An 18,805-nucleotide genomic window follows, 5' to 3' on the forward strand; every position below is an offset into this window, starting at 1 on the left:
ACCTTTTTCATATTTTTTTGTGGGCGTCATCTTTGAATCATCATCCAATAGGCTATAGGTATATCCTAGTTGGCCCGCCTCTATATGGTTGCTATCATAGAGTATATATATAAGGTTGCTATGCCTACAACACATTTCTTCCTGACTGAAGAACATATCGACCAATCGGGTTAAAGGTGGGCGGTGGTTTCCGCGCACAAATGAAAAGTGCCTGGTGAAATTCTACTATGATCAAATCTCTCCGGGTGCATGCATGCTTCGATCGGACTCAAGGCTGTTGAATGGGCTCAGGATGGAACATGTACTATAAAGGTTTTCTAGGAAACACATAGCAGGTAATAATCCGTTACCCGAATTCTGTGTTGTAGAATAGAAGTAGAAACGATTCTGAAACTACGAGGGAATACAAGCCAATTGATATACGACCGACTTGATCGTGGTTGTCAATGTTGAGTCCAAGCTAAGCTTGCAGCAGTTGTAGACAGTAGACACTGTGGCAGACGTACCGTACCGTACCGGCTAATGATGAGGAATATATAAATATATGACTGAACGTGAACGAAGTAATGTGGATAAATTAACTACGAATTACAGAATGATTGAATGTGTGGTGGAAATAAATTAACTACGGAATAAATTCTATAAATCGGGCTTAATTTTACTGCATTATCCTAAATATATCAAACTCAGCTATAAGAATGTTTCAAGAAGTAATTATCAATGCGCTTATATGCTTTCAAGGCTTTTTAATGTAGGAACTTCTCCCAGGACATAATAGGAATTTTGTCATCAGCTCATCATTTGACACAGACTGACCCCTATTCAGCAGTTCTTCCTCCTTTCAGATGCTAATATGTGAGTGACCTTTGGGACCAAAGTAGGTTATAGCTTTCTATGGTTAAACCACAATCTCATCACCAGTGATGTACATCTCAAATGTCTAGCTATATTGCAGCATCTCCCTGATACAGTATGTCACTGATGATGAGAGACTTCATCTTAGGTTTCTAGCTAGGTTAAGGTTAAGTTGTTGAGCAGCACAGTTATCCTAATTGAGTCCTTGGTAGATTAAGATTCTCCTTTTTAAAATAAGAGTTATGTGGTTTGCTTAAATGGCTTAAATTTAAATTGGGAGTAGAGTAGCCCCCACACCAAAACTTCTAAAAGTAATCACAATACCAGTTTGTCTGGTCATGATTTTTAAGTATGGGTTATAGCCTATTGCATGCTTTCTAGAATGTGTTGTTAGCCTATTGTACCTGTTGTTGTTACAATAGCAGATAATGCAAAATACTGCTTAGTGGCAACCACACTAATTATGTTATATAAATACTGTATCAATCACGGAAAGGAATATTTTCCCCCCATGTCTTAGAGTAGTCTACTCTGGACTTCACTTCGTCACTGACTGAATCCAGTACATATCTACAGTGCATTCCCTTTCTTCAGAGCACCAGTAGATTCTCACTTTGTCTCACTGTGAAGCCAGATATAGTGGGGTTTAGCCTGGCTGTATCTTTTGATATACAATAGATAATGGTTGCCTGACTTCAGCATGGAGCAGCAAAGCCTTGGTTCTGCTGAGGATTGAGAAACTGAGTCAGGGTGAGTGGGATGGGTCATGGGAGTGAGAAGAAATGGAGGGAAGGGAGGAGGTTTCGCTATCACTTGATGAAGAAAATGTGTACCATCCTTGTGAGGAATGAGTTTCTTGGCCAGGTTGCTTCAATCTTAAAGGTATCAGCTTGACAAAACACCTTTGGTACTGGCCAGCATGACAATGAATGTTCAGTTATTGTTGTTTGAAGGCCGTTCTCTGTGTATATGTGTTTGGGCATGTCAATACTGTGCTGGGATTTTTCCTATCCCCAGCTTTGTCTGTGCGTGTGAACACAAACGCAATGATTTGATTGGCTGATCACGCCATAGCGATGATTTTTTTTTTTTAAAGATATTTTTTTTGCGGCTTACGCCTTTTATTGGTTTTTGAAGGGACAGACAGTAGGCTGACAGGAAACGGGAGAGAGATGGGGGAAGACATGCAGTAAAGGCCGTGTCGGGCTCGGGAGTCGAACCCGCGGCACCCTGCGACTGGATTACCAGTCGGGTGCCCAGACGGTTACGCCACCGCCCATAGCGATGATTTGATTGGCTGAGCAAAGTACATGCCTGTACCCAAACATAAGCGTCAGGAGGCGTCAAGAAAGCAACCTAGAGCAGGCGTCTCTTCCGGGTTTTTAAACAGCTGGTGGATGGAAATGGCGCTAGTGCGTGCGTGGCTTCAACTTGGGCAAAGCGTTTCCATTTTTTTGCCGACGCTGCAAGTTGAAGCCATGCGTTATTTCCATCCACCAGCTGTTTAAAAACCCAGAAGAGACGCCTGGACTAGGCGGCGTAGGCGCTTTCTTGATGCCTCTTTGCCGCTACTGTCTAGGTACAGGTATTGATGAATGTGATGTATGATGATAAGAGCGCCCCTCACTTCACGCAAGTGTGATGTTTGAGGGGCGCTAGCCCCTCCTATGTCCAGCTTTGAGGTTGTGTGTAAACACAAACTTTGTCCTAACACAAACATTACATGCCATTGATAAAGAATGGCCAGTTTTACATCATTGTCCCAACACAAAGTAAACAAACACAAACATTGAAGACGAAGGTGAGGATGCAAATTCTAATTGGCCGGAATGAGATGATGTATGATGATAAGAGTTCCCCTCACTTCACACATGTGTTTAAAAAATAATAATAATGTTGTAGCCTGTGACACCAGCACTATCTCTGACAGCTCTCCCATAGTCAATTAAAAAGGCTCAAGTACATTTGGAAGCAGAAAGCAAGGGAAGTGCACAGTTATGATTAATTTGGGTTCAGATAAAGTAGAATATCATACATCCGTTTAGGTTTTCTGAGAAAGCATTCAAGGATTGGCCCCCTGTGAATTACTATCTGCTGGGAAAACGCTGGCCCAAAAACTGGCTGCTTGTTTGCAGTGCCTTTCAAACACACACACACACACACACACACACACACACACACACACACACACACACACACACACACACACCTGATGCAATTAGACCTCCTTTCTACTCATCCAGTATCCATTGATGTCATCTGTCTCAACTCCATGAAAGACTGTAATGTAGAAAGAAGGACGAGGTGAGCAGAAAAGGAAGAGCAAAATGGGCTTCCTACTTTGCATTTAGATTTGAATTCTCTTTGCTGTTGAGTTCAGGCCTCATCAGATGATACCCGCTGAGCAGTCAGGCTTCGGCCATGTTTAAAAGAGAAATATGTCAAGGAAGGCACTAACATGTCTCAAATTTCTCATGTGTATGTTTGAAATCATATGCATAACTAACATCACACATCTCACAAGTAGGGTCAAGGAGAGCACATCTCTCAGCTTGATCTGCATGCAGATCCTCTTACTATCCTCATTATGCCGGGATATGCCCCCTGCAGCTCTCCTACATGGGATGGTGCTGATGACAAATATTAATTATGAATGGGCAGCCCCTGTGTAATATAGGCTGCTAGCCCTCTCCCTCTCCTTTGCCAAACAGGGCAGAGCCGAGAGGCAGAGAACACGAGGCGACATGTCGGTTAACCTATTAAAGTCAGAACATCAACAGAAGATGCTAATCTCTGAAATGCTCATCAATTGTTTTACATACATCAATAGATTACTGTACATAAGAGGTATTCAATATGTGTGGCATATCCTGAAAAGAGGTCTTGTCCATTATGTCCAACTCTTGTATTAACCATGATCCTTGCCCAGGGCGGTGAGTGAGGCCTGGTCAGGATCCCTGCTTACAGCAGATGGAGGGATCCTGGCTAGTTTCACACCGGCATTTTACCCTGGGGAAGCCTGGAGGAGCAGGCCTGCTTTAGTGCCTTCTTGGCCTGATCCTCGGTCTATTTCTGGGTTATTGGTTCACTTCATGCAGGGGTCATTAAACATGAGTGTTAGGGAGAGGTGGATGATAAAGGATTACTGTGGTGAAACAGATCCCAACACCCGGATGGCATAATGGTTAGTTTGGTAGGTTGTTGGTTACTTTAGCGGCACTTTATTAGTCTCTGTAAAACGGAGGCAAAGCAGTTTGTTTTTATTTGCATGTGTAGCCGCCTAGCCGGGTTATTAAAAGCCAAGGCTGTCCAAAAGAAGCACACAGAAACTTCAGTGTGAGGGAAAACTGGTAGGAGTGTTCAATTCACACATATCTTGGAGAGTCCTCTGCTACCTTTCTAGTCAGTAGACTAGTAGTCTGGCTACTAGTTGACTCGCATCAACTAAAATAGTAAAATTCGAAGGAAAAGCGGGTGCTGTTTCTCCTTTATTTGCCGATGGGTTCTCATATTGGTAGACTAGTAAATTCAAAGCATGGCTATTGGCTAAGAAAATAGGTTTGCATTTGCAATACATTTTGTGGTGTGGCAATCGTCTGTATTTCGTTTATTTCAAATAAATTGTGAATCAAGTCCTGCGTTACAACTTAGCTTTGCTCTATGCAAATATGTTCCCGTATTGATTGATTGATTGATTGAAGAATTTATTAACAGTTTGCAGAATTACAGTACATTTCAAGCACAAACTCAATACAAAGGCTGTTAACTGTGAGTGGACGACCCAATTAAGCATTACACTTGTTTCCAATAGGGTATGCTGTTTGTCTTCTTGCCCTTTTTAGAATACTGATCTTTTGTCTCTTTATGAACATTAACATGCATTGTGGAAGACAGGGCTGACTGACATTTGTGCCTACCATGCTCATGCTGTCATGCTGTGTTTTTCTCGGCTGTCTCTCACAGCTGCCAATGCCAGGGCTGGGTAGTGATGCCCGCCTGGCACATTGTCATAGACTGTACTGGACTGGGCTGTATGCTGCCTGCACCCACAAAAGCACATTCAGGCCAAGACAATGGGGAGCTGAGAGTGCTTGGCTTGTTTATTTATCTTTCTCTCTCCCGCTCTCACTGTGGTCTGCCTAGCTCTCCTGCTCTGCTGATTTCTCGGTTTTGTTCTGAATCAGCACTGGCCAAGTCTTAAGTCATATGAAGTTTGAGCAAAATGGTCATAAAACGTAGGGTGTTGTTAATTCATGACATCAGGATAGAAGTGAATAAGTGATAGACAAGAGTACCTAGAAGTAAGAAGCTGGAGTCAGTTTTTGTTAAAGCTCAAAGCTTGGTTGTCCTTGTTGGGTCACAAGCTCTGTGTCTTGCTTTGTTTGATTGCTTGGTGGCTGCTGCTGATGGTGATCGTAGTTACGGATAGAAATCTTTCTCTGCATATAAAAAATGGCTCTCATTGTAAGGTGCAATGGAAAATGTTAAAGGGTTGTTTCATGCAGTTCAGTGTTTTCATCCAGCACTCATCTTAAGTTGACACTGCTGTTAAAATGATGGCTGCTCCTGGATCTCATGTGTTCGAGTAGCCTATTCTTTGCTGGTGCAGAGGAAATTGGCATTTACACACATCACTGTCCTTGCCTTGCCAAATCAGGTTTAGTAGTGAAGGACACACAGAAGTTGTTATGCAGTGCAGTAGATTTGCAAGGCTCTGGCTGTTCTCCAGCCATCTTGTAAAAAATATGTTGCAGAACTTGCAGCTCAGCCTCAGATTGATGCTATTTAAGTTCCAGTCTGAAGAAAGGAAAAAGTCAACAGTTCCTTCCTTGTATAAGCTTTTCTGGCCTGACTGAGGTCTTTTGCCAGAGAGAGTGGATACGGATGTTATCTTCCAATCTGGCCTCTGGAAATGTACTTTGAGGTAATAATAGTTTAATTATTGTGGTTGCACCAGGCAGCCACCAGTACTGGCAGTTCTTGTCTTGCCCATCTTCCCTGGCTGTCCCCTGTTGTCATTTTTCAGCAGAACTGTTGTGATATTTCAATTATTTTCTACCTTTCCTCATAGTCCGTCCATTTACCCACACTCTGTCTCTCTCTCTCTTTCTGCCTTTCCTCCTGTGCCAGTGACAGATGGGGCTGTTAGCAGCCTGGCAAAGTGTCTGCTGTATATTCCACTATGGGTTGTGTTATTACACTTTTAAACCCACCTCCTCTTCGTTGTGTTCTCCAAGACAGAGAAAAACATTCTCTCAGGCTGTCGGTGACGGTAGCACGGGAAACCGGAATCACTGCTCGTCTGCCTCTCTCTCTCTCTTTCAGTCTCTCTCCCTCTGTCTCTCTCATCCCTCACACTCATCCCTCACTGAGGAGTGGGTGGGCGAGGTGAGCAGGTGGAGGTGGCGATGAAGAGGAGGGAATTTCTTCTGAGCTCTTCCTCTCTCCCTCTGAGGCAGAAGCATCTGACAGTAGAGTTCCCCCACCCCCCCTTTTCTTTCAACAAACCCCTAGCTGCAGAGAAAGGGGGGAAAGAAACGGCAAGTATAACCTCAATGTGGGCGGAGAAGTTGCACCATTTATTTCCTGCTGGATAAAAAAAAATGTCCTTGCTCGACAGTTTCTGTGTTCGTGTTTAAGAAAGAGAATCTGTCTTCCTGTCCGCCCCCCCGGCCTTCTAAAGTCACAATTTTCATGGCAGCCATCTGCGTGTTGTCAGGCAGCATTAGGGGTTAAAGGGGCTGATACTATGATATGATAGCAGGAAACGGAAGTAGGAATGCTTTATTTTTATTTATATATATATATATATATAATGGGTAGCTTTTCGTGCACATCCAAGTGGGGGAGGTGCTGGTACTAGGCAAGGCATAAAATGTAGACCAGGGAAAACTTCCTTAATCTTGTCCTGAGCGTCAGGTTGAAACATGCGCACATGGGTCCATGTGCTCACAAGCAGCATAATGGTCTGCAGTGTGCACTAACTGTGGTTGAGCCATACTACAAGGCACATATGGGAATGTATCTTTACTGATATGGCTACTGGGCTGGCCTCTCTTGAGTCTTGACTGACTCACTGCCTGTTTGGGCCTGATATGATCACCTCTCTCTCTTCCCTATTGCAGCAAAACTTCAGACGCCACTGGCCTGTCCACATGGCTGTATTTGTCTCCCTGCAGATTATGTGTCTCTGTGACTCGCTCTCTACCACAAATCTAATTGTACTGAGTTTCTGTTCTTTTTTGTCCCACAAAGTATAAATTAACCATAAGTGATTGTCTGCCTTGGGGGTGCTTGTCATATGCGTTTAAACTGACTTTAACCTGTAATCTGCCACTACCTGGATGTCTGCGTGTCCCACTCCGTCATCAATGGAACAAGGAGGCATCAAGCAGTCATGTAGTGTACAAAGATTTGCTCAGAGTACTCAGTTAAAGGTACAAGAGATTAATTTGGATTGTTTTTTATGGAGCGAAGCGGGTTATTCTTTTTTCCCTCCCTTGTTTAAACCTTAAAATAACTTGAGTACCAGTGTGGGATTTAATTGTATTGTTTACTGCTGTTAGACGTTTCACATGTAGCCCACCCACCAAGTGCTTGCTGGGTAAAGTCTCATACTTCTTACGACAGTGTCGTGTGCCACGCCAATCTACAAGCTAACAACGCGTCTCATCGCAACACGTAGTGAGCTAGTAGATATGCTATTTTCGCCATGCGACACCATTGCACGACTGTGTGTAAATTAAGCATAAGTCCTGGGCCTGCTAATGGAGTGAAGCCATCTCATGCAAACCCTCTGTGACAATGCATGCAGAGCGTAACCATAATTTGCTCCGGTAATGAATTTTTGAATAGAAACCGAAGATGATTTACGATGTGTCTGTCCTCACTTCATTTGAGCTTTGTTTGCCTGACAGCAGAGCTCAAACATCTAGTTGTAAGTTGAAACCACATCACAACCACATCTTAGGCCGCAACCATTCTGTCACTCCCTGTATAAAAATATATAGGCTATAAAAGGAGCACAGTAAAGTCCCAATTCAAATGTCATTGTGGCACATCAAGTCTACCTAGCTGGAAAATGTATGTCAAATCCAATATTTGTCTCTTTTCTCAAACTCCATCCCTGTCTGTCTCTATTTTTAGGTGCTCATTGGCCTGCCCTTCTCCCTCCATCCTCTCTCCCTCTCTTTTTAAGTTTTCCTTTTTTCTACTAAAAACAGCTGGTACATTAGTGGGGATCATTGTCCCTTTGTCCTTGTCCCTACATGGATACTTTATCATGGCAGAATGTGTTCAGGGACTTGTTTGTTGGCACCGGCAGCACATGATGGTGGTGTGACCTTTCCAATAAAATCCTCAGTTTGAAGCTGTGCTTCACATACTGTAGGCAACTCTTTTTGTGTTGCCTTTATTTCCGGTGTGCCTAAAGTGTATATCTATTCTACGTCCGAGCATAGACATGGTAACGCTCCGCCTGCATGCCTCTGATTGGCCTACCGAAACACCAGACTGTCCTCCGAGATGCGAGTACAAGAGTATGACAGCTTGGCACGTGCATTTTTGTAGAAGAGGCAAACTAATATTGTTTATGCCGTTTGCTTTGATTGAATGATTGATTGAACACGTATTTGTATGATTTCTGTTCTAAATTAAAATGTTAGTGTTGATTATCGTGTATTAATCTAATTATAGTAAACTAATACTATTGTACTAAAAAAAGATAAAGATCAAGGGAAAAGAGACCTTTTTACAGTACAATAATGTTTCAAGTTTACACTGTACACATGTAAAATAAACGGCATAAACAATATTAGTTTGCCTCTTCTACAAAACATAAAAGTTACTGTCGGTTTCGGGACCCATCTTTGGGTCGCGGACCAATTTTGGATTGTTTGCGAGTAAGTATCCTTGTTTCCTACATATTCAAGTTTAAAGGACAACTTTAGTTTTTTTCAACCAAGATTCATGTTTTAGGTTGTTATTAGAGAAAGTAAAAGATGAGTGTTCATTTTTTTTCGTTTGCTGCTTTCTTTCGTTTTAGGGATTTTAGCTGTTTTTGACAGGGGGGCGGGGGCATTCGAGCATGTGGCTAAAAATCCCTAAAACAAAAGAAAGCAGCAAATGAAAACAAATTACACTCACCTTTTACTTTCTCTAATAACAACCTAAAACATGAACCTTGGTTGAAAAAAACTAAAGTTGTCCTTTAAACAAAACACAAAACACATCACAACTTTTCAGCAATTAAAAACAATTCCAACACTTCAAGTATTTCATAAATAAACTGAAAGAATCTAATAATTTTGATGAAGTAGTGAAATAGAAGATTTGCAAGCTCGTTACGTGGCGTGATGGGGCGTGTTTTGAGCTTGTAGATCTGCTATTTTCACTAGTGTGGGTCCTGGGCAAACGTCTAATTTCTCTTTTGGGTCAGGGTCTCCCCCTAGACCTGCAAGCAGAGAGGGTAGTACTTTGTCTGTCCGTCTGTTTGTCTGTCTGTCTCTGTCTCTCTTTCGCTTGCTTTCTTTCTGTTGTGTCCGAGTAGCTCACTCTGCCAAACAGAACACTGTCCACAGGGGGCCTTTAGTCCCAGCGCTGAGCTAATTAACAAGGTGAGAGGCTGCTGGTGTGTGTGGGTGTGTGTCTCTTTGTGGTATTGTATTCCTGGCTGCCTAATGCTAGGTCGCCTGGCCCGAGCTCAGTCTGCCAGGAGAGGGAAAGGGCTGTTGTCAGCACAAAACACACACACACACACACACACACACACACACACACACACACACACACACACACACACACACACACACGGTCAGCACTCGGCAGAATAATGGATGGCAGAAACCCTCAATGAGATCTGCCCTGGGGAAGTACTCTATATTATGGGCCATTGGGCCGGTGGCAGATTCTGTGTGTATATAATCGACTATTACCTTATTTTGACCAAATGGATAGTACTGTGATGATGATATGTTATTGTGTTTTCTTTTCATGTTGTTTTTATTTTTATTATTTTTAGAAAATGATCCGTAAGTATGAAAGACTACTTTCCTTAGTGGAAGCACTCTGAGCCCCCCACCACACGTATACAAGGTACTTTTTGGCCAGAAAGGTATTTATTTTTTTCACTGGAGGAAAAATATTCTCTATGAAGGTTTTCTCTTGGCAATATTGGTAGAGGGCGCAGTGGAGTAACACATTTTTTTTTGGTTTTCGGTGGAAAACAAATCCCTTTTTGGCTCAGAGTGTGTCCACTAAGAAAAGGCTTTCTAATGACACAACCCGCCTTTGTATTGGTGAGTAGCAAAAACGTTCTTTGTATTTACGCTAAAGAGAGGCTGGTCTGCATTTATGCGAGCCCCGGAAGTCATCGGTAAGATAGCTCTAAATGCACGGCATTAGAGCTATGGACCAGAGCTAGTTGTAAGGGGGGGGGGGGGGGTGGGTGTGTGTGTGTGTCCTGTGATCTTTAAAACAAAGTATGCCAAGAACGAGGGACCTCGTTCTTCTCTCCACAACCCGCCTTTGCCAGTAATTAAAAATATTTTAAAATATTCTTTTTTTTTTTTTTTGTGCTTTTTTTGTTACATGCCTACATACGGATCAGACGTGCATGCTTGTGCGCTTATTCGTCCTTTATCTCCTCAAAATGAGACAAACTGTGATCTTTGGGACCTTATAAAACCCTAATCTTTGATTGCACTAAGACATTTAATCCATTGCGCGTTGATACACAGCCTAGAATGAGGATGTGGCTCAAATATTGAGGGCTATCACTCAAGTGGTCTCTTATTCTGTGTTTTTCGCACATTACACTGGCCTCACTGTTGTGATATTAGCCCATGCACAGTACATCTTAGTCTATGTACTTGAACTTGAGATACAGTGTACTTGATATGTATTGTGTACTGCCGGTACTGTAGCATGCTTTATAGATAGGCTACGAGAGACATCTAGGCGACAGCAAGGTCAGCCTTGCTGCAGTAGGCACGTTCTTCTGTCTCATATCTTATTGTTACGTCATTATGATCCAGCACTATATATGTTTCCTGTTCGTGTAATAAACGTAGTGAACCTTAGCGTGATACTGTCTCGTGTCTCGTTAATTTGTTCTCCCGGGTACCCGCCGGCCGCCGCCGCAGTCGCCGTACCAAAGTAATACTTCAACAGGATTGTCACACACCACCCAGCCTGCACGCACTACCTGTCTGTCAACCCAGACGAGGGTCCCGTATTTAGATTACAACAACGATCCCACCTATAGTAACGGGAGTGAATGTGTTAAACTGAGTGCTGTCCTGAGGTACTGTATCAGATCAATGCATACGTTTAATAATTCTGAAAGTGAAAGTAAAGTCTATCTTTCACCTCCTTGGCAGTTACAGTACTGTACCTCCTGTTTATTTCTCGTGGTGTCTCTCTCTCTCTCTCTCTCTCTCTCTCTCGCTCTCTATCTCTGTCTGTACTGCAGCTTCCTCTTGTACTCTGTGTGGGTGTCCTTGTAGTTGTCAAACATGCCTATTTTCCAGCCAGGGCTGCTGTTACTTAACTAAAGACTAGTAGCCAAGTATTATCTCCTTGACATTACCTTCAGTATCGGTGTATTGTTCCAGACAGGTTTCTCCCCGTTTGACTCTCCATCAGACCGTTCCACACTCACTCTGTTTCATTACTCTGTAATATATACTATGTGATGCTTGCTTGCATTGTAGCCAGGGCAGAATTATGGTTCCTCCCTGGGCTGAGACTATGACAAATGTGGAGTATGCAGCAGGTTACGATCAATACTAGTACCTAATGGAGAAAAGCTGCTGGCATACAGTACACACACCTCCTATACCTTTGTGTTTGGAGTAAGAGAACAGAGGTCAGAGAGAATCGAGTGACTCAAGTCTTGCTCCAGCTGCAAGACAACAGATAAAAGGCAACTGTATCCTCCTGGTTCTAACACATTTTTTCTTTTCTTTCCTTTTACCTTCTCTTCTTTCTTTACAGATCACTGTACAGTAAGTCCTTCTGAGTGAAGATGGCCGTCTTTCAGAACAACTTCTGGGTGAGTTTGCATAATGATTGCAGTTGCAACCGTAAAGCATTTAGTATTATCATTTGAGTGTGCACCCTAAGAATTAAATTAACAGTCTCATCCTGAGAGTGCAGTGTAGGTGTCTCCTAGTGTCTTGCTCAAGGACGCAATGTCAGGACATGTGGCTTTTAATGTTGGGAGGTCAATGTTGGGAGATACATGCCTGTAATGATGACAGTCTTTATGCAAGGCTTGCAAGCTTATTCTTTTAGCTGTCTAGGACACATTCTATTGCCCATTCAGCACAACATTGAGTTAGGATAATGAGTCACAGAGCTTTGGGAGTTGTACAGTATTCTCACAGGCTCGAGGGTGCATGGCATGCTGCTGTTCCAGGTACCCACGCAAGCTTCCTGCTTTCTCCCACCTCCAAAATGTGGAAGTTTTGTAGAAATTTAAAAACACAAATGTTGGATCAATAAATGTAATTTAATAATCATTGCAGGAGGTGGTGCTTGCTTACTGCTTGATACTGAACACACACACACACACACACACACACACACACACACACACACACACTCTTTGCTTTGCTGTCTTTCGCTTCACTTGCTTTGTCTATAACACCCTTTTTCTGAGTTTTTTTCCCCTTCCTCCCCATCTTGTACACCTGGTGCAGCTATTTCAGGTGTGCCCTACTTCTACATTTCCCCTTCGGTGAAATATTGGGACAAAAATGTGAACCCTTTATGAGTGATAAAGCTTCTCAAAAGTAGGTTCTGATTAGATTGAGTAAACATTAAGGTTGTTATTCATTGTCTAACTTGTGTTTCTGCTTGTGGAAAGGATCAAGCGTTCAAACAGGCAGAGATACCGGCAATAGAGGCAGGCAGAGGGACAAGTCAGATTTTATGCTTTGCCTTCAAATTTGGCTCTTATCTACAGAAAAGGCAAATGGGTCTAACTCTTTGAGATTTTGAAATAATGTGTGAATACAGATGTATGTGTTTATTTTATATATGAAATATATCTTGCTTGCCAACTTGCTCCCTGACGCCAACAGCTGTGTGTTCATAAATCAGCCTTCGAGTTAATGAGTCAATATAAGCCACCTGGGAACAGGTTGCACACAGGCTGATCTTGCTCCAGTCCTTGGATCAGGCACATTCCAAATGAGCACCTGCTCACAAAGCCTTACATACAGCATGTGCTGTCAATTTCCATCAGGAGCCATGAGAGATCTGCTGCCTACAGCACAGAGGGGGTACACCTGTTTGCTCTAATTAATACATCCTTCTTAATACATTAGGAACTTGTGTGTCGCTTGGGAGTCGAATTTCCTTTGCAGTATGATTTGCCGATTGTTGAATTTCCCCACACAGCACAATAAACTCGATGACCTCTAGTTTGAGTGCAGTAAACTGGCACACTTGGCCGATAACTACTGTATACACACTGTATAGTATACACAGCACAGTGTTTTCACTGAGTTCCACACAGGCACTAAGGAAATATCCCATCAATGCCAAGATTCCTTATGTGCTGCCGTGCCGAAAACCAATAATGTTTACTGTCCTCAAGCTACTGTACTGTAGCTTGACACCAAGATGTTTCTAAATTATTATATATTTTTTATGTTAGAGGGGGACATAACTGCATGTGGTTGCCATGCATGATTCTAAACTACGTCCGCTGCATGCATGCTGCATGTCGGAGTGGGAGGTGCTTCTAGTACATAGCCAATCCCGGTGGGATCCCGACACCCTCTGACTTCATGTCGAAATGTCCTTGAGTATAGTACGGGTGGAGGAGGAGTCGAAATTCAAATTTAAGCTTGTCACTTGTCAGCATCATCTTCTCCAGTTTCTGCAGGCTCCTCCTCTTCATCTTCTTTCTCCTCACCCTCTTCAGCATCAGCGTCAGTGTCTTGTTCCTTGTTTTTATCCTTCTCCTGTTCTTCTCTGGTTCCTTTGAGACACCCAATGTCTCCTTTCCAAAGTCTTGAGCCTCCTTCACATCATCTGTGATAATTAAGTTGTGGAAGATGGAAAATTCCCAAATGTATTAAATCTGTAAGACCTAAAGCAGTGGTTTTCAACCATTTTCATGTCAAGGGCCATTATTTATTCTGCATTTTTAAGCCACAGACAACCATGAACCATTTGATGACATTTAGCCTCTCAGACCCAAAACTTAACTTAGAATACTTTGTTGTCGTTGAATAAGATGTTGTCCACAATTCCATGCTGTATTGATGTGGTACCATAGGAGAGAGATGACAATGACGGTGTTGCTAGTCACCCATCACCGTGGTTCGTGAAGCTCTCTCTGTGGTGTGGGTGTGGCCTATGAGAACAGTAAACAGAGCTCTTCTTTATAGGGTTATAGCCTGTATCTTCTATCTCTGTCTATCTTCTACCTCTGTATCGTTGTACTTTTTTCCGTGCTCTCCCCATCTCTTTTTTCATCATTCCATCGCCTGCTCCTTTTCACTGCTTTGTGCATCTCAAAAGACATGTCCTTCCTCCAGTCGTTTGTCCTTTCTCATACCATGCTTGCGGATCTGTTCCATGCCCAGCTAGATTAGATTAATAGCGTGTGTGTGTGTGTGTGTGTGTGTGTGTGTGTGTGTGTGTGTGTGTGTGTGTGTGTGTGTGTGTGTGTGTGTGTGTGTGTGTGTGTGTGTGTGTGTGTGTGTGTGTGTGTGTGTGTGTGTGTGTGTGTGTGTGTGTGTGTGTGTGTGTGTGTGTGTGTGGCAGCATTGTAGTTGTGTCATGAGCTGATCCTGTGCTCAGACTGCACCACATCACTGTAGCCTCACGTGATGACCGCTGTCATCACTCAAGGGCTAATGGGCCTCTGCAAATCACTTTGGCCTGAAGGGGAGCCAAACTTGTGTGTGTGCGTAAGAGAGACAGTGAGAGTATTGCTGTCACAGTTCTATGAAAGGGTACTGTTTGTGTAATTGAAGCATGATCTCACATGCACACATCTGGTATCTTTTCTATACACGTTTGTGTGACCGGGAGTTTTCACAAATGATTATTATTCACTCAGCATCAATGATTGGATTGGGGGTAAGTCCCTGCGACATAGTAGCATCATTCATGTCCAGGGGGTGTACTTGTACATCACGCTGCCTCACGCTACAGAAACAGGAGATAGGCTCCTGCCCTATGGGCTTCATGGCTCGGCAAGGGTTACTTACTTACAGTATAGACCTCCACAAGCCATATAAGACGTACAAAACACATCAACGCAAATTATGTTGAATAAACCCTCTTTTGGTAATCCATTATCATTATTTATTTTCTTCAGATTAGCCTCAACAGTAGAACACTATAATTAGTGTGGGGCTGTAATGATGCTAAGGCTATGTTGGCCACTACTCCTAACACATGAGGGGACTGTCCATTTAGCTAAACCCCAGTCGATCAGCAGAAAAACTGTGAGTCAGCTAAACCCTCTCATGTCACTGACTGGTTTGTTGACAGCCTAATGGATTGCTACAAGTCCATCCACTCGCCATGGTGGCTAAATAGAATCACCATTAAAGACACATTAACAAACACATTCTCTCACTGTGAGAAAGAATACAAATAGATCCTGACTTGCTGATTAATGAAAGAACAAATATTTTACAAACTGATAATGTTGATCGAGCTCTGGTCTGACGTCATACACAGTCCATCAGTGGTGTCATTGTGTTTTTTTTTACTGGTACGTGGTACCACAGCATTTTAATGACGCCACGTGCACGCGCATGTGCGTACATGTGCGGATCGCGGCATGCACACAGAACAGCTGATACTGTATATCCTAAGCCTATTGTTAAATAGTGTGAGTTTTAGACACAAACACATAAGTAGACTTAAGATTGTCAGACAAACATCTTTACTGCACACTAGCGAAACTAAAAAGTTTGCTTTGGATGAATTAATCTGTTCTTTGATGGAGGAGGAGGCATTCTTCTTGTGTGCAGTCAGTGCAGAACACCTCACAGCAGCAGTAGCCTACTGGAGACGAAAGAATATTTTGTTGTATGTTAATCATTTGTCCACAATTCCATGCTGTATTGAAACGTAGACCAAATAACAATTATTTTACAATCTCCTCTAATTGTGTAGACTTCTTGTAAATTAAGAAATCCAGATGTTTAACAATAATTTAACTCTTGAGAGCATACAATGAAACCAAATCATTGGGTCCATTTGGTTTCATTTTACGCTCTCGGGAGTTAAAGGTCTAATAAGGGTCCATTTGGTTACCAACTCTCCATCATTTAGCTGGGGACCACCTGGAACACTCAAGGACCACTGGTGGTCCCTGGACCACTGGTTGAAAACCACTGCCTTAGTTTAGAGTTGTAGTATACATAACACTCTGTGGTCATTCATTACCCTTCCAGTATCTTTGGCCATAGGCCATAGATGCCGTGGTGAAGAAAATAATGTGGTCTGTATGGATGCGTACTTAGGAGAATCATATTGTGTTGGAGCATTTATTCTTCTGTTCAGCTACCAACATGTGGAGGTGTCCCAGAACCAGGGGCCTCTGAACACCCTTGAAAAGGGTTGGTTTTGCGCAAGGGGCCAGTGAGGCACTCCAACGTTGAAGCACTGGGCCCTATTGGTAAGAGGAGGGACTACAGGCGGACCCGTGGATTCATGACCGGGAAACCCCGTGCAGCTGGGCTTTAACATTGAGCGCTCGGTTGCACTTCCGCATTTGCCAACCAAAATTTGGTTGGCAAATGCGGAAGTAGACGTTTTGAGACGGTCCTTCCGAGTGCTTCAAAACGCCACTGAGCAACTTCCACCGACATGAATAGCGGAGGGGGCGGAGCATCGCGCCAGATCAGTCTCTATCCTTTTATATACTCTATGGTTTTGCGCAGTAAGTCTTCCAAGTCAGGGAGTCGAGGTAAGCGGTAACAATTCAGGCTTTGTACCAAAAACAATTGTCCGTTTTTTTATTTATTTAGTTATTGATTTCAATGCACAGATTTAGCAAATCTATAAGAACATTGTAATTTGGTGAAAGACCTATTGTAAGGTTGAATAGAAGATACCTGAGGCCAGAAGATTGTGTTGACACGATCCTGCTCTCTTCTCTACCCTGTTCTGCAGCAGTTTCATATGACAGCCTGCCTGCCTGACTTCCTGCATCACAGCACAAGAATGTCCTCAGTCACCGGACCCCCTTAAACTGTCAAACTGATATTAGGCAGTCAGTCACTGAGTCAGGTGTCCATAATAAGTCAATCTGTTTGCATCAGACACAGCTTCAGCCTGAGTCAAACTGAGCCTTGTATTTCTTGTTTACACATCTGTTAAAAGTTCTAGCAAGAAACTAGAGACTGAGGACTATAGGCAGAGGTCTCCACAGAAGCTACGACATGTTATGACCCCTCTGACCATCCCTCTCTTCATGCCCTTAACCACTTAAAACCCTACAGTACTTAGTTGATCAGTGTCCCCCAGGGCTCTATACTAGCTCTGTTCTTTTTTGCTCTCTTTGATTTGATTCTATTGTCCCCTCAGGCCTCAGGGAAACACGTCTTCTGCATATAAACCGTCCTAAGGAGTAGTGGGCAGCCACCATGCAGCACACAAGGATTTAATTTGATTTCACTCTACACAGAATCTCTTGAGTTGTGTTGCTTTGTGTGCTGGCAGATCCGCAACTTTTGTTGAATGTTCACAGCCAGAATAAGGACGCTAGGTGTTATATGGTTAAGGCAGACAGGCAGAGGTTGTGATGAATCAAACGGGTCCTTTTTGTTTATTCTAGTGGGCGGCATGTGAAGCTGGCCCTTTAAGGTCCAGTGTTTTGTTTATGCTGCCTAGGTTTGTTCTGTCTGTAATTATTCCCGGTGGAGGGGCAGGGGGTGGAGGGGCAGGGGGTGGGTGGGTGTCTAATTAGAACCAAGTGAGAGTAGTTAGTGGACCTGATGTCTAAGAGTGTGTTTGTGTGTGTATGCATGTCTTTGTGTGTGTAAACATAGTGTTCACCTGCTTGTGTGTGTGTGTGTGTGTGTGTGTGTGTGTGTGTGTGTGTGTGTGTGTGTGTGTGTGTGTGTGTGTGTGTGTGTGTGTGTGTGTGTGTGTGTGTGTGTGTGTGTGTGTGTGTGTGTGTGTGTGTGTGTGTGTGTGTGTGTGTGTGTGTGTGTGTGTGTCACTAAAACTTTATTTATGGTAAGTATTGACCGTAGGTAATTAGAGCATATTAAAAGGGAGTTTGTGTGTGATAAAGGGAGTTTGTGTGTGTGTGATAAAGGGAGTGTGTGTGTGTGTGTGTGTGTGTGTGTGTGTGTGATAAAGGGAGTTAGTGTGTGTGTGTGTGATAAAGGGAGTTAGGCTGTGTGTGTGTGTGTGTGTTATAATAAAGGGAGTTAGGCTGTGTGTGTGTGTGTGCTATAAAGGGAGTTAGGCTGTGTGTGTGTGCTATAAAGGGAGTTAGGCTGTGTGTGTTGTCAGCTAGTGGGCTGATGCTGTAGCAAAACGCTCAGCCAGCAGAATAGCCTGTGTTGCAAGAAAAGTTGGTGAAGTGACTGAAGTCCCTGGGGCAAATGTTTAAAAAAATATGATTTTGATTGATTGAATCCTTAACAGTTTGCAAAAGCACAGGAAAGTACAGTTCAATACAAGGTCTGCTAATGGGATTTAAACCCAAGATTATATATTCGATTGGGGAAATACTAAATTCAGCAAAGATCTGTGTCCTTGTTGCATATAAAAATCCGGTGACCCAAGGATCAATTTGTTGGAAAGATGGCGAGAAAGGCCATTTAAAGGATAAAAATAAATTATATCTATTCTGTAATGTTAATTAGAAAGGACTGTAAATATATATATATATATACCTTCAATAACCCAGCAGGGAGACCAAATACCGTGCTGTATTTACCTTACAAATGAGTGGATA

At 42.9% G+C, this 18,805-nt stretch overlaps 1 protein-coding gene across 1 annotated transcript in view; it reads left to right on the forward strand.

The window, feature by feature from the left end:
- The first annotated feature begins 214 nt into the window (after positions 1 to 214).
- The window catches only part of fcho1 (FCH and mu domain containing endocytic adaptor 1), a 55,272-nt gene continuing 36,681 nt past the window's right edge, over positions 215 to 18,805 (forward strand). Inside the window, exons 1-2 of the mRNA XM_079506344.1 lie at positions 215 to 335; positions 11,851 to 11,908. Of these exons, the coding sequence (XP_079362470.1) occupies positions 11,882 to 11,908 (27 nt within the window). The 5' untranslated portion in view covers positions 215 to 335; positions 11,851 to 11,881. The remainder of the gene's footprint in view (positions 336 to 11,850; positions 11,909 to 18,805) is intronic.

Source organism: Electrona antarctica, assembly GCF_951216825.1.
Source record: "Electrona antarctica genome assembly, chromosome: 7".
In the NCBI taxonomy this organism is placed as follows: Eukaryota; Metazoa; Chordata; class Actinopteri; order Myctophiformes; family Myctophidae; genus Electrona; species Electrona antarctica.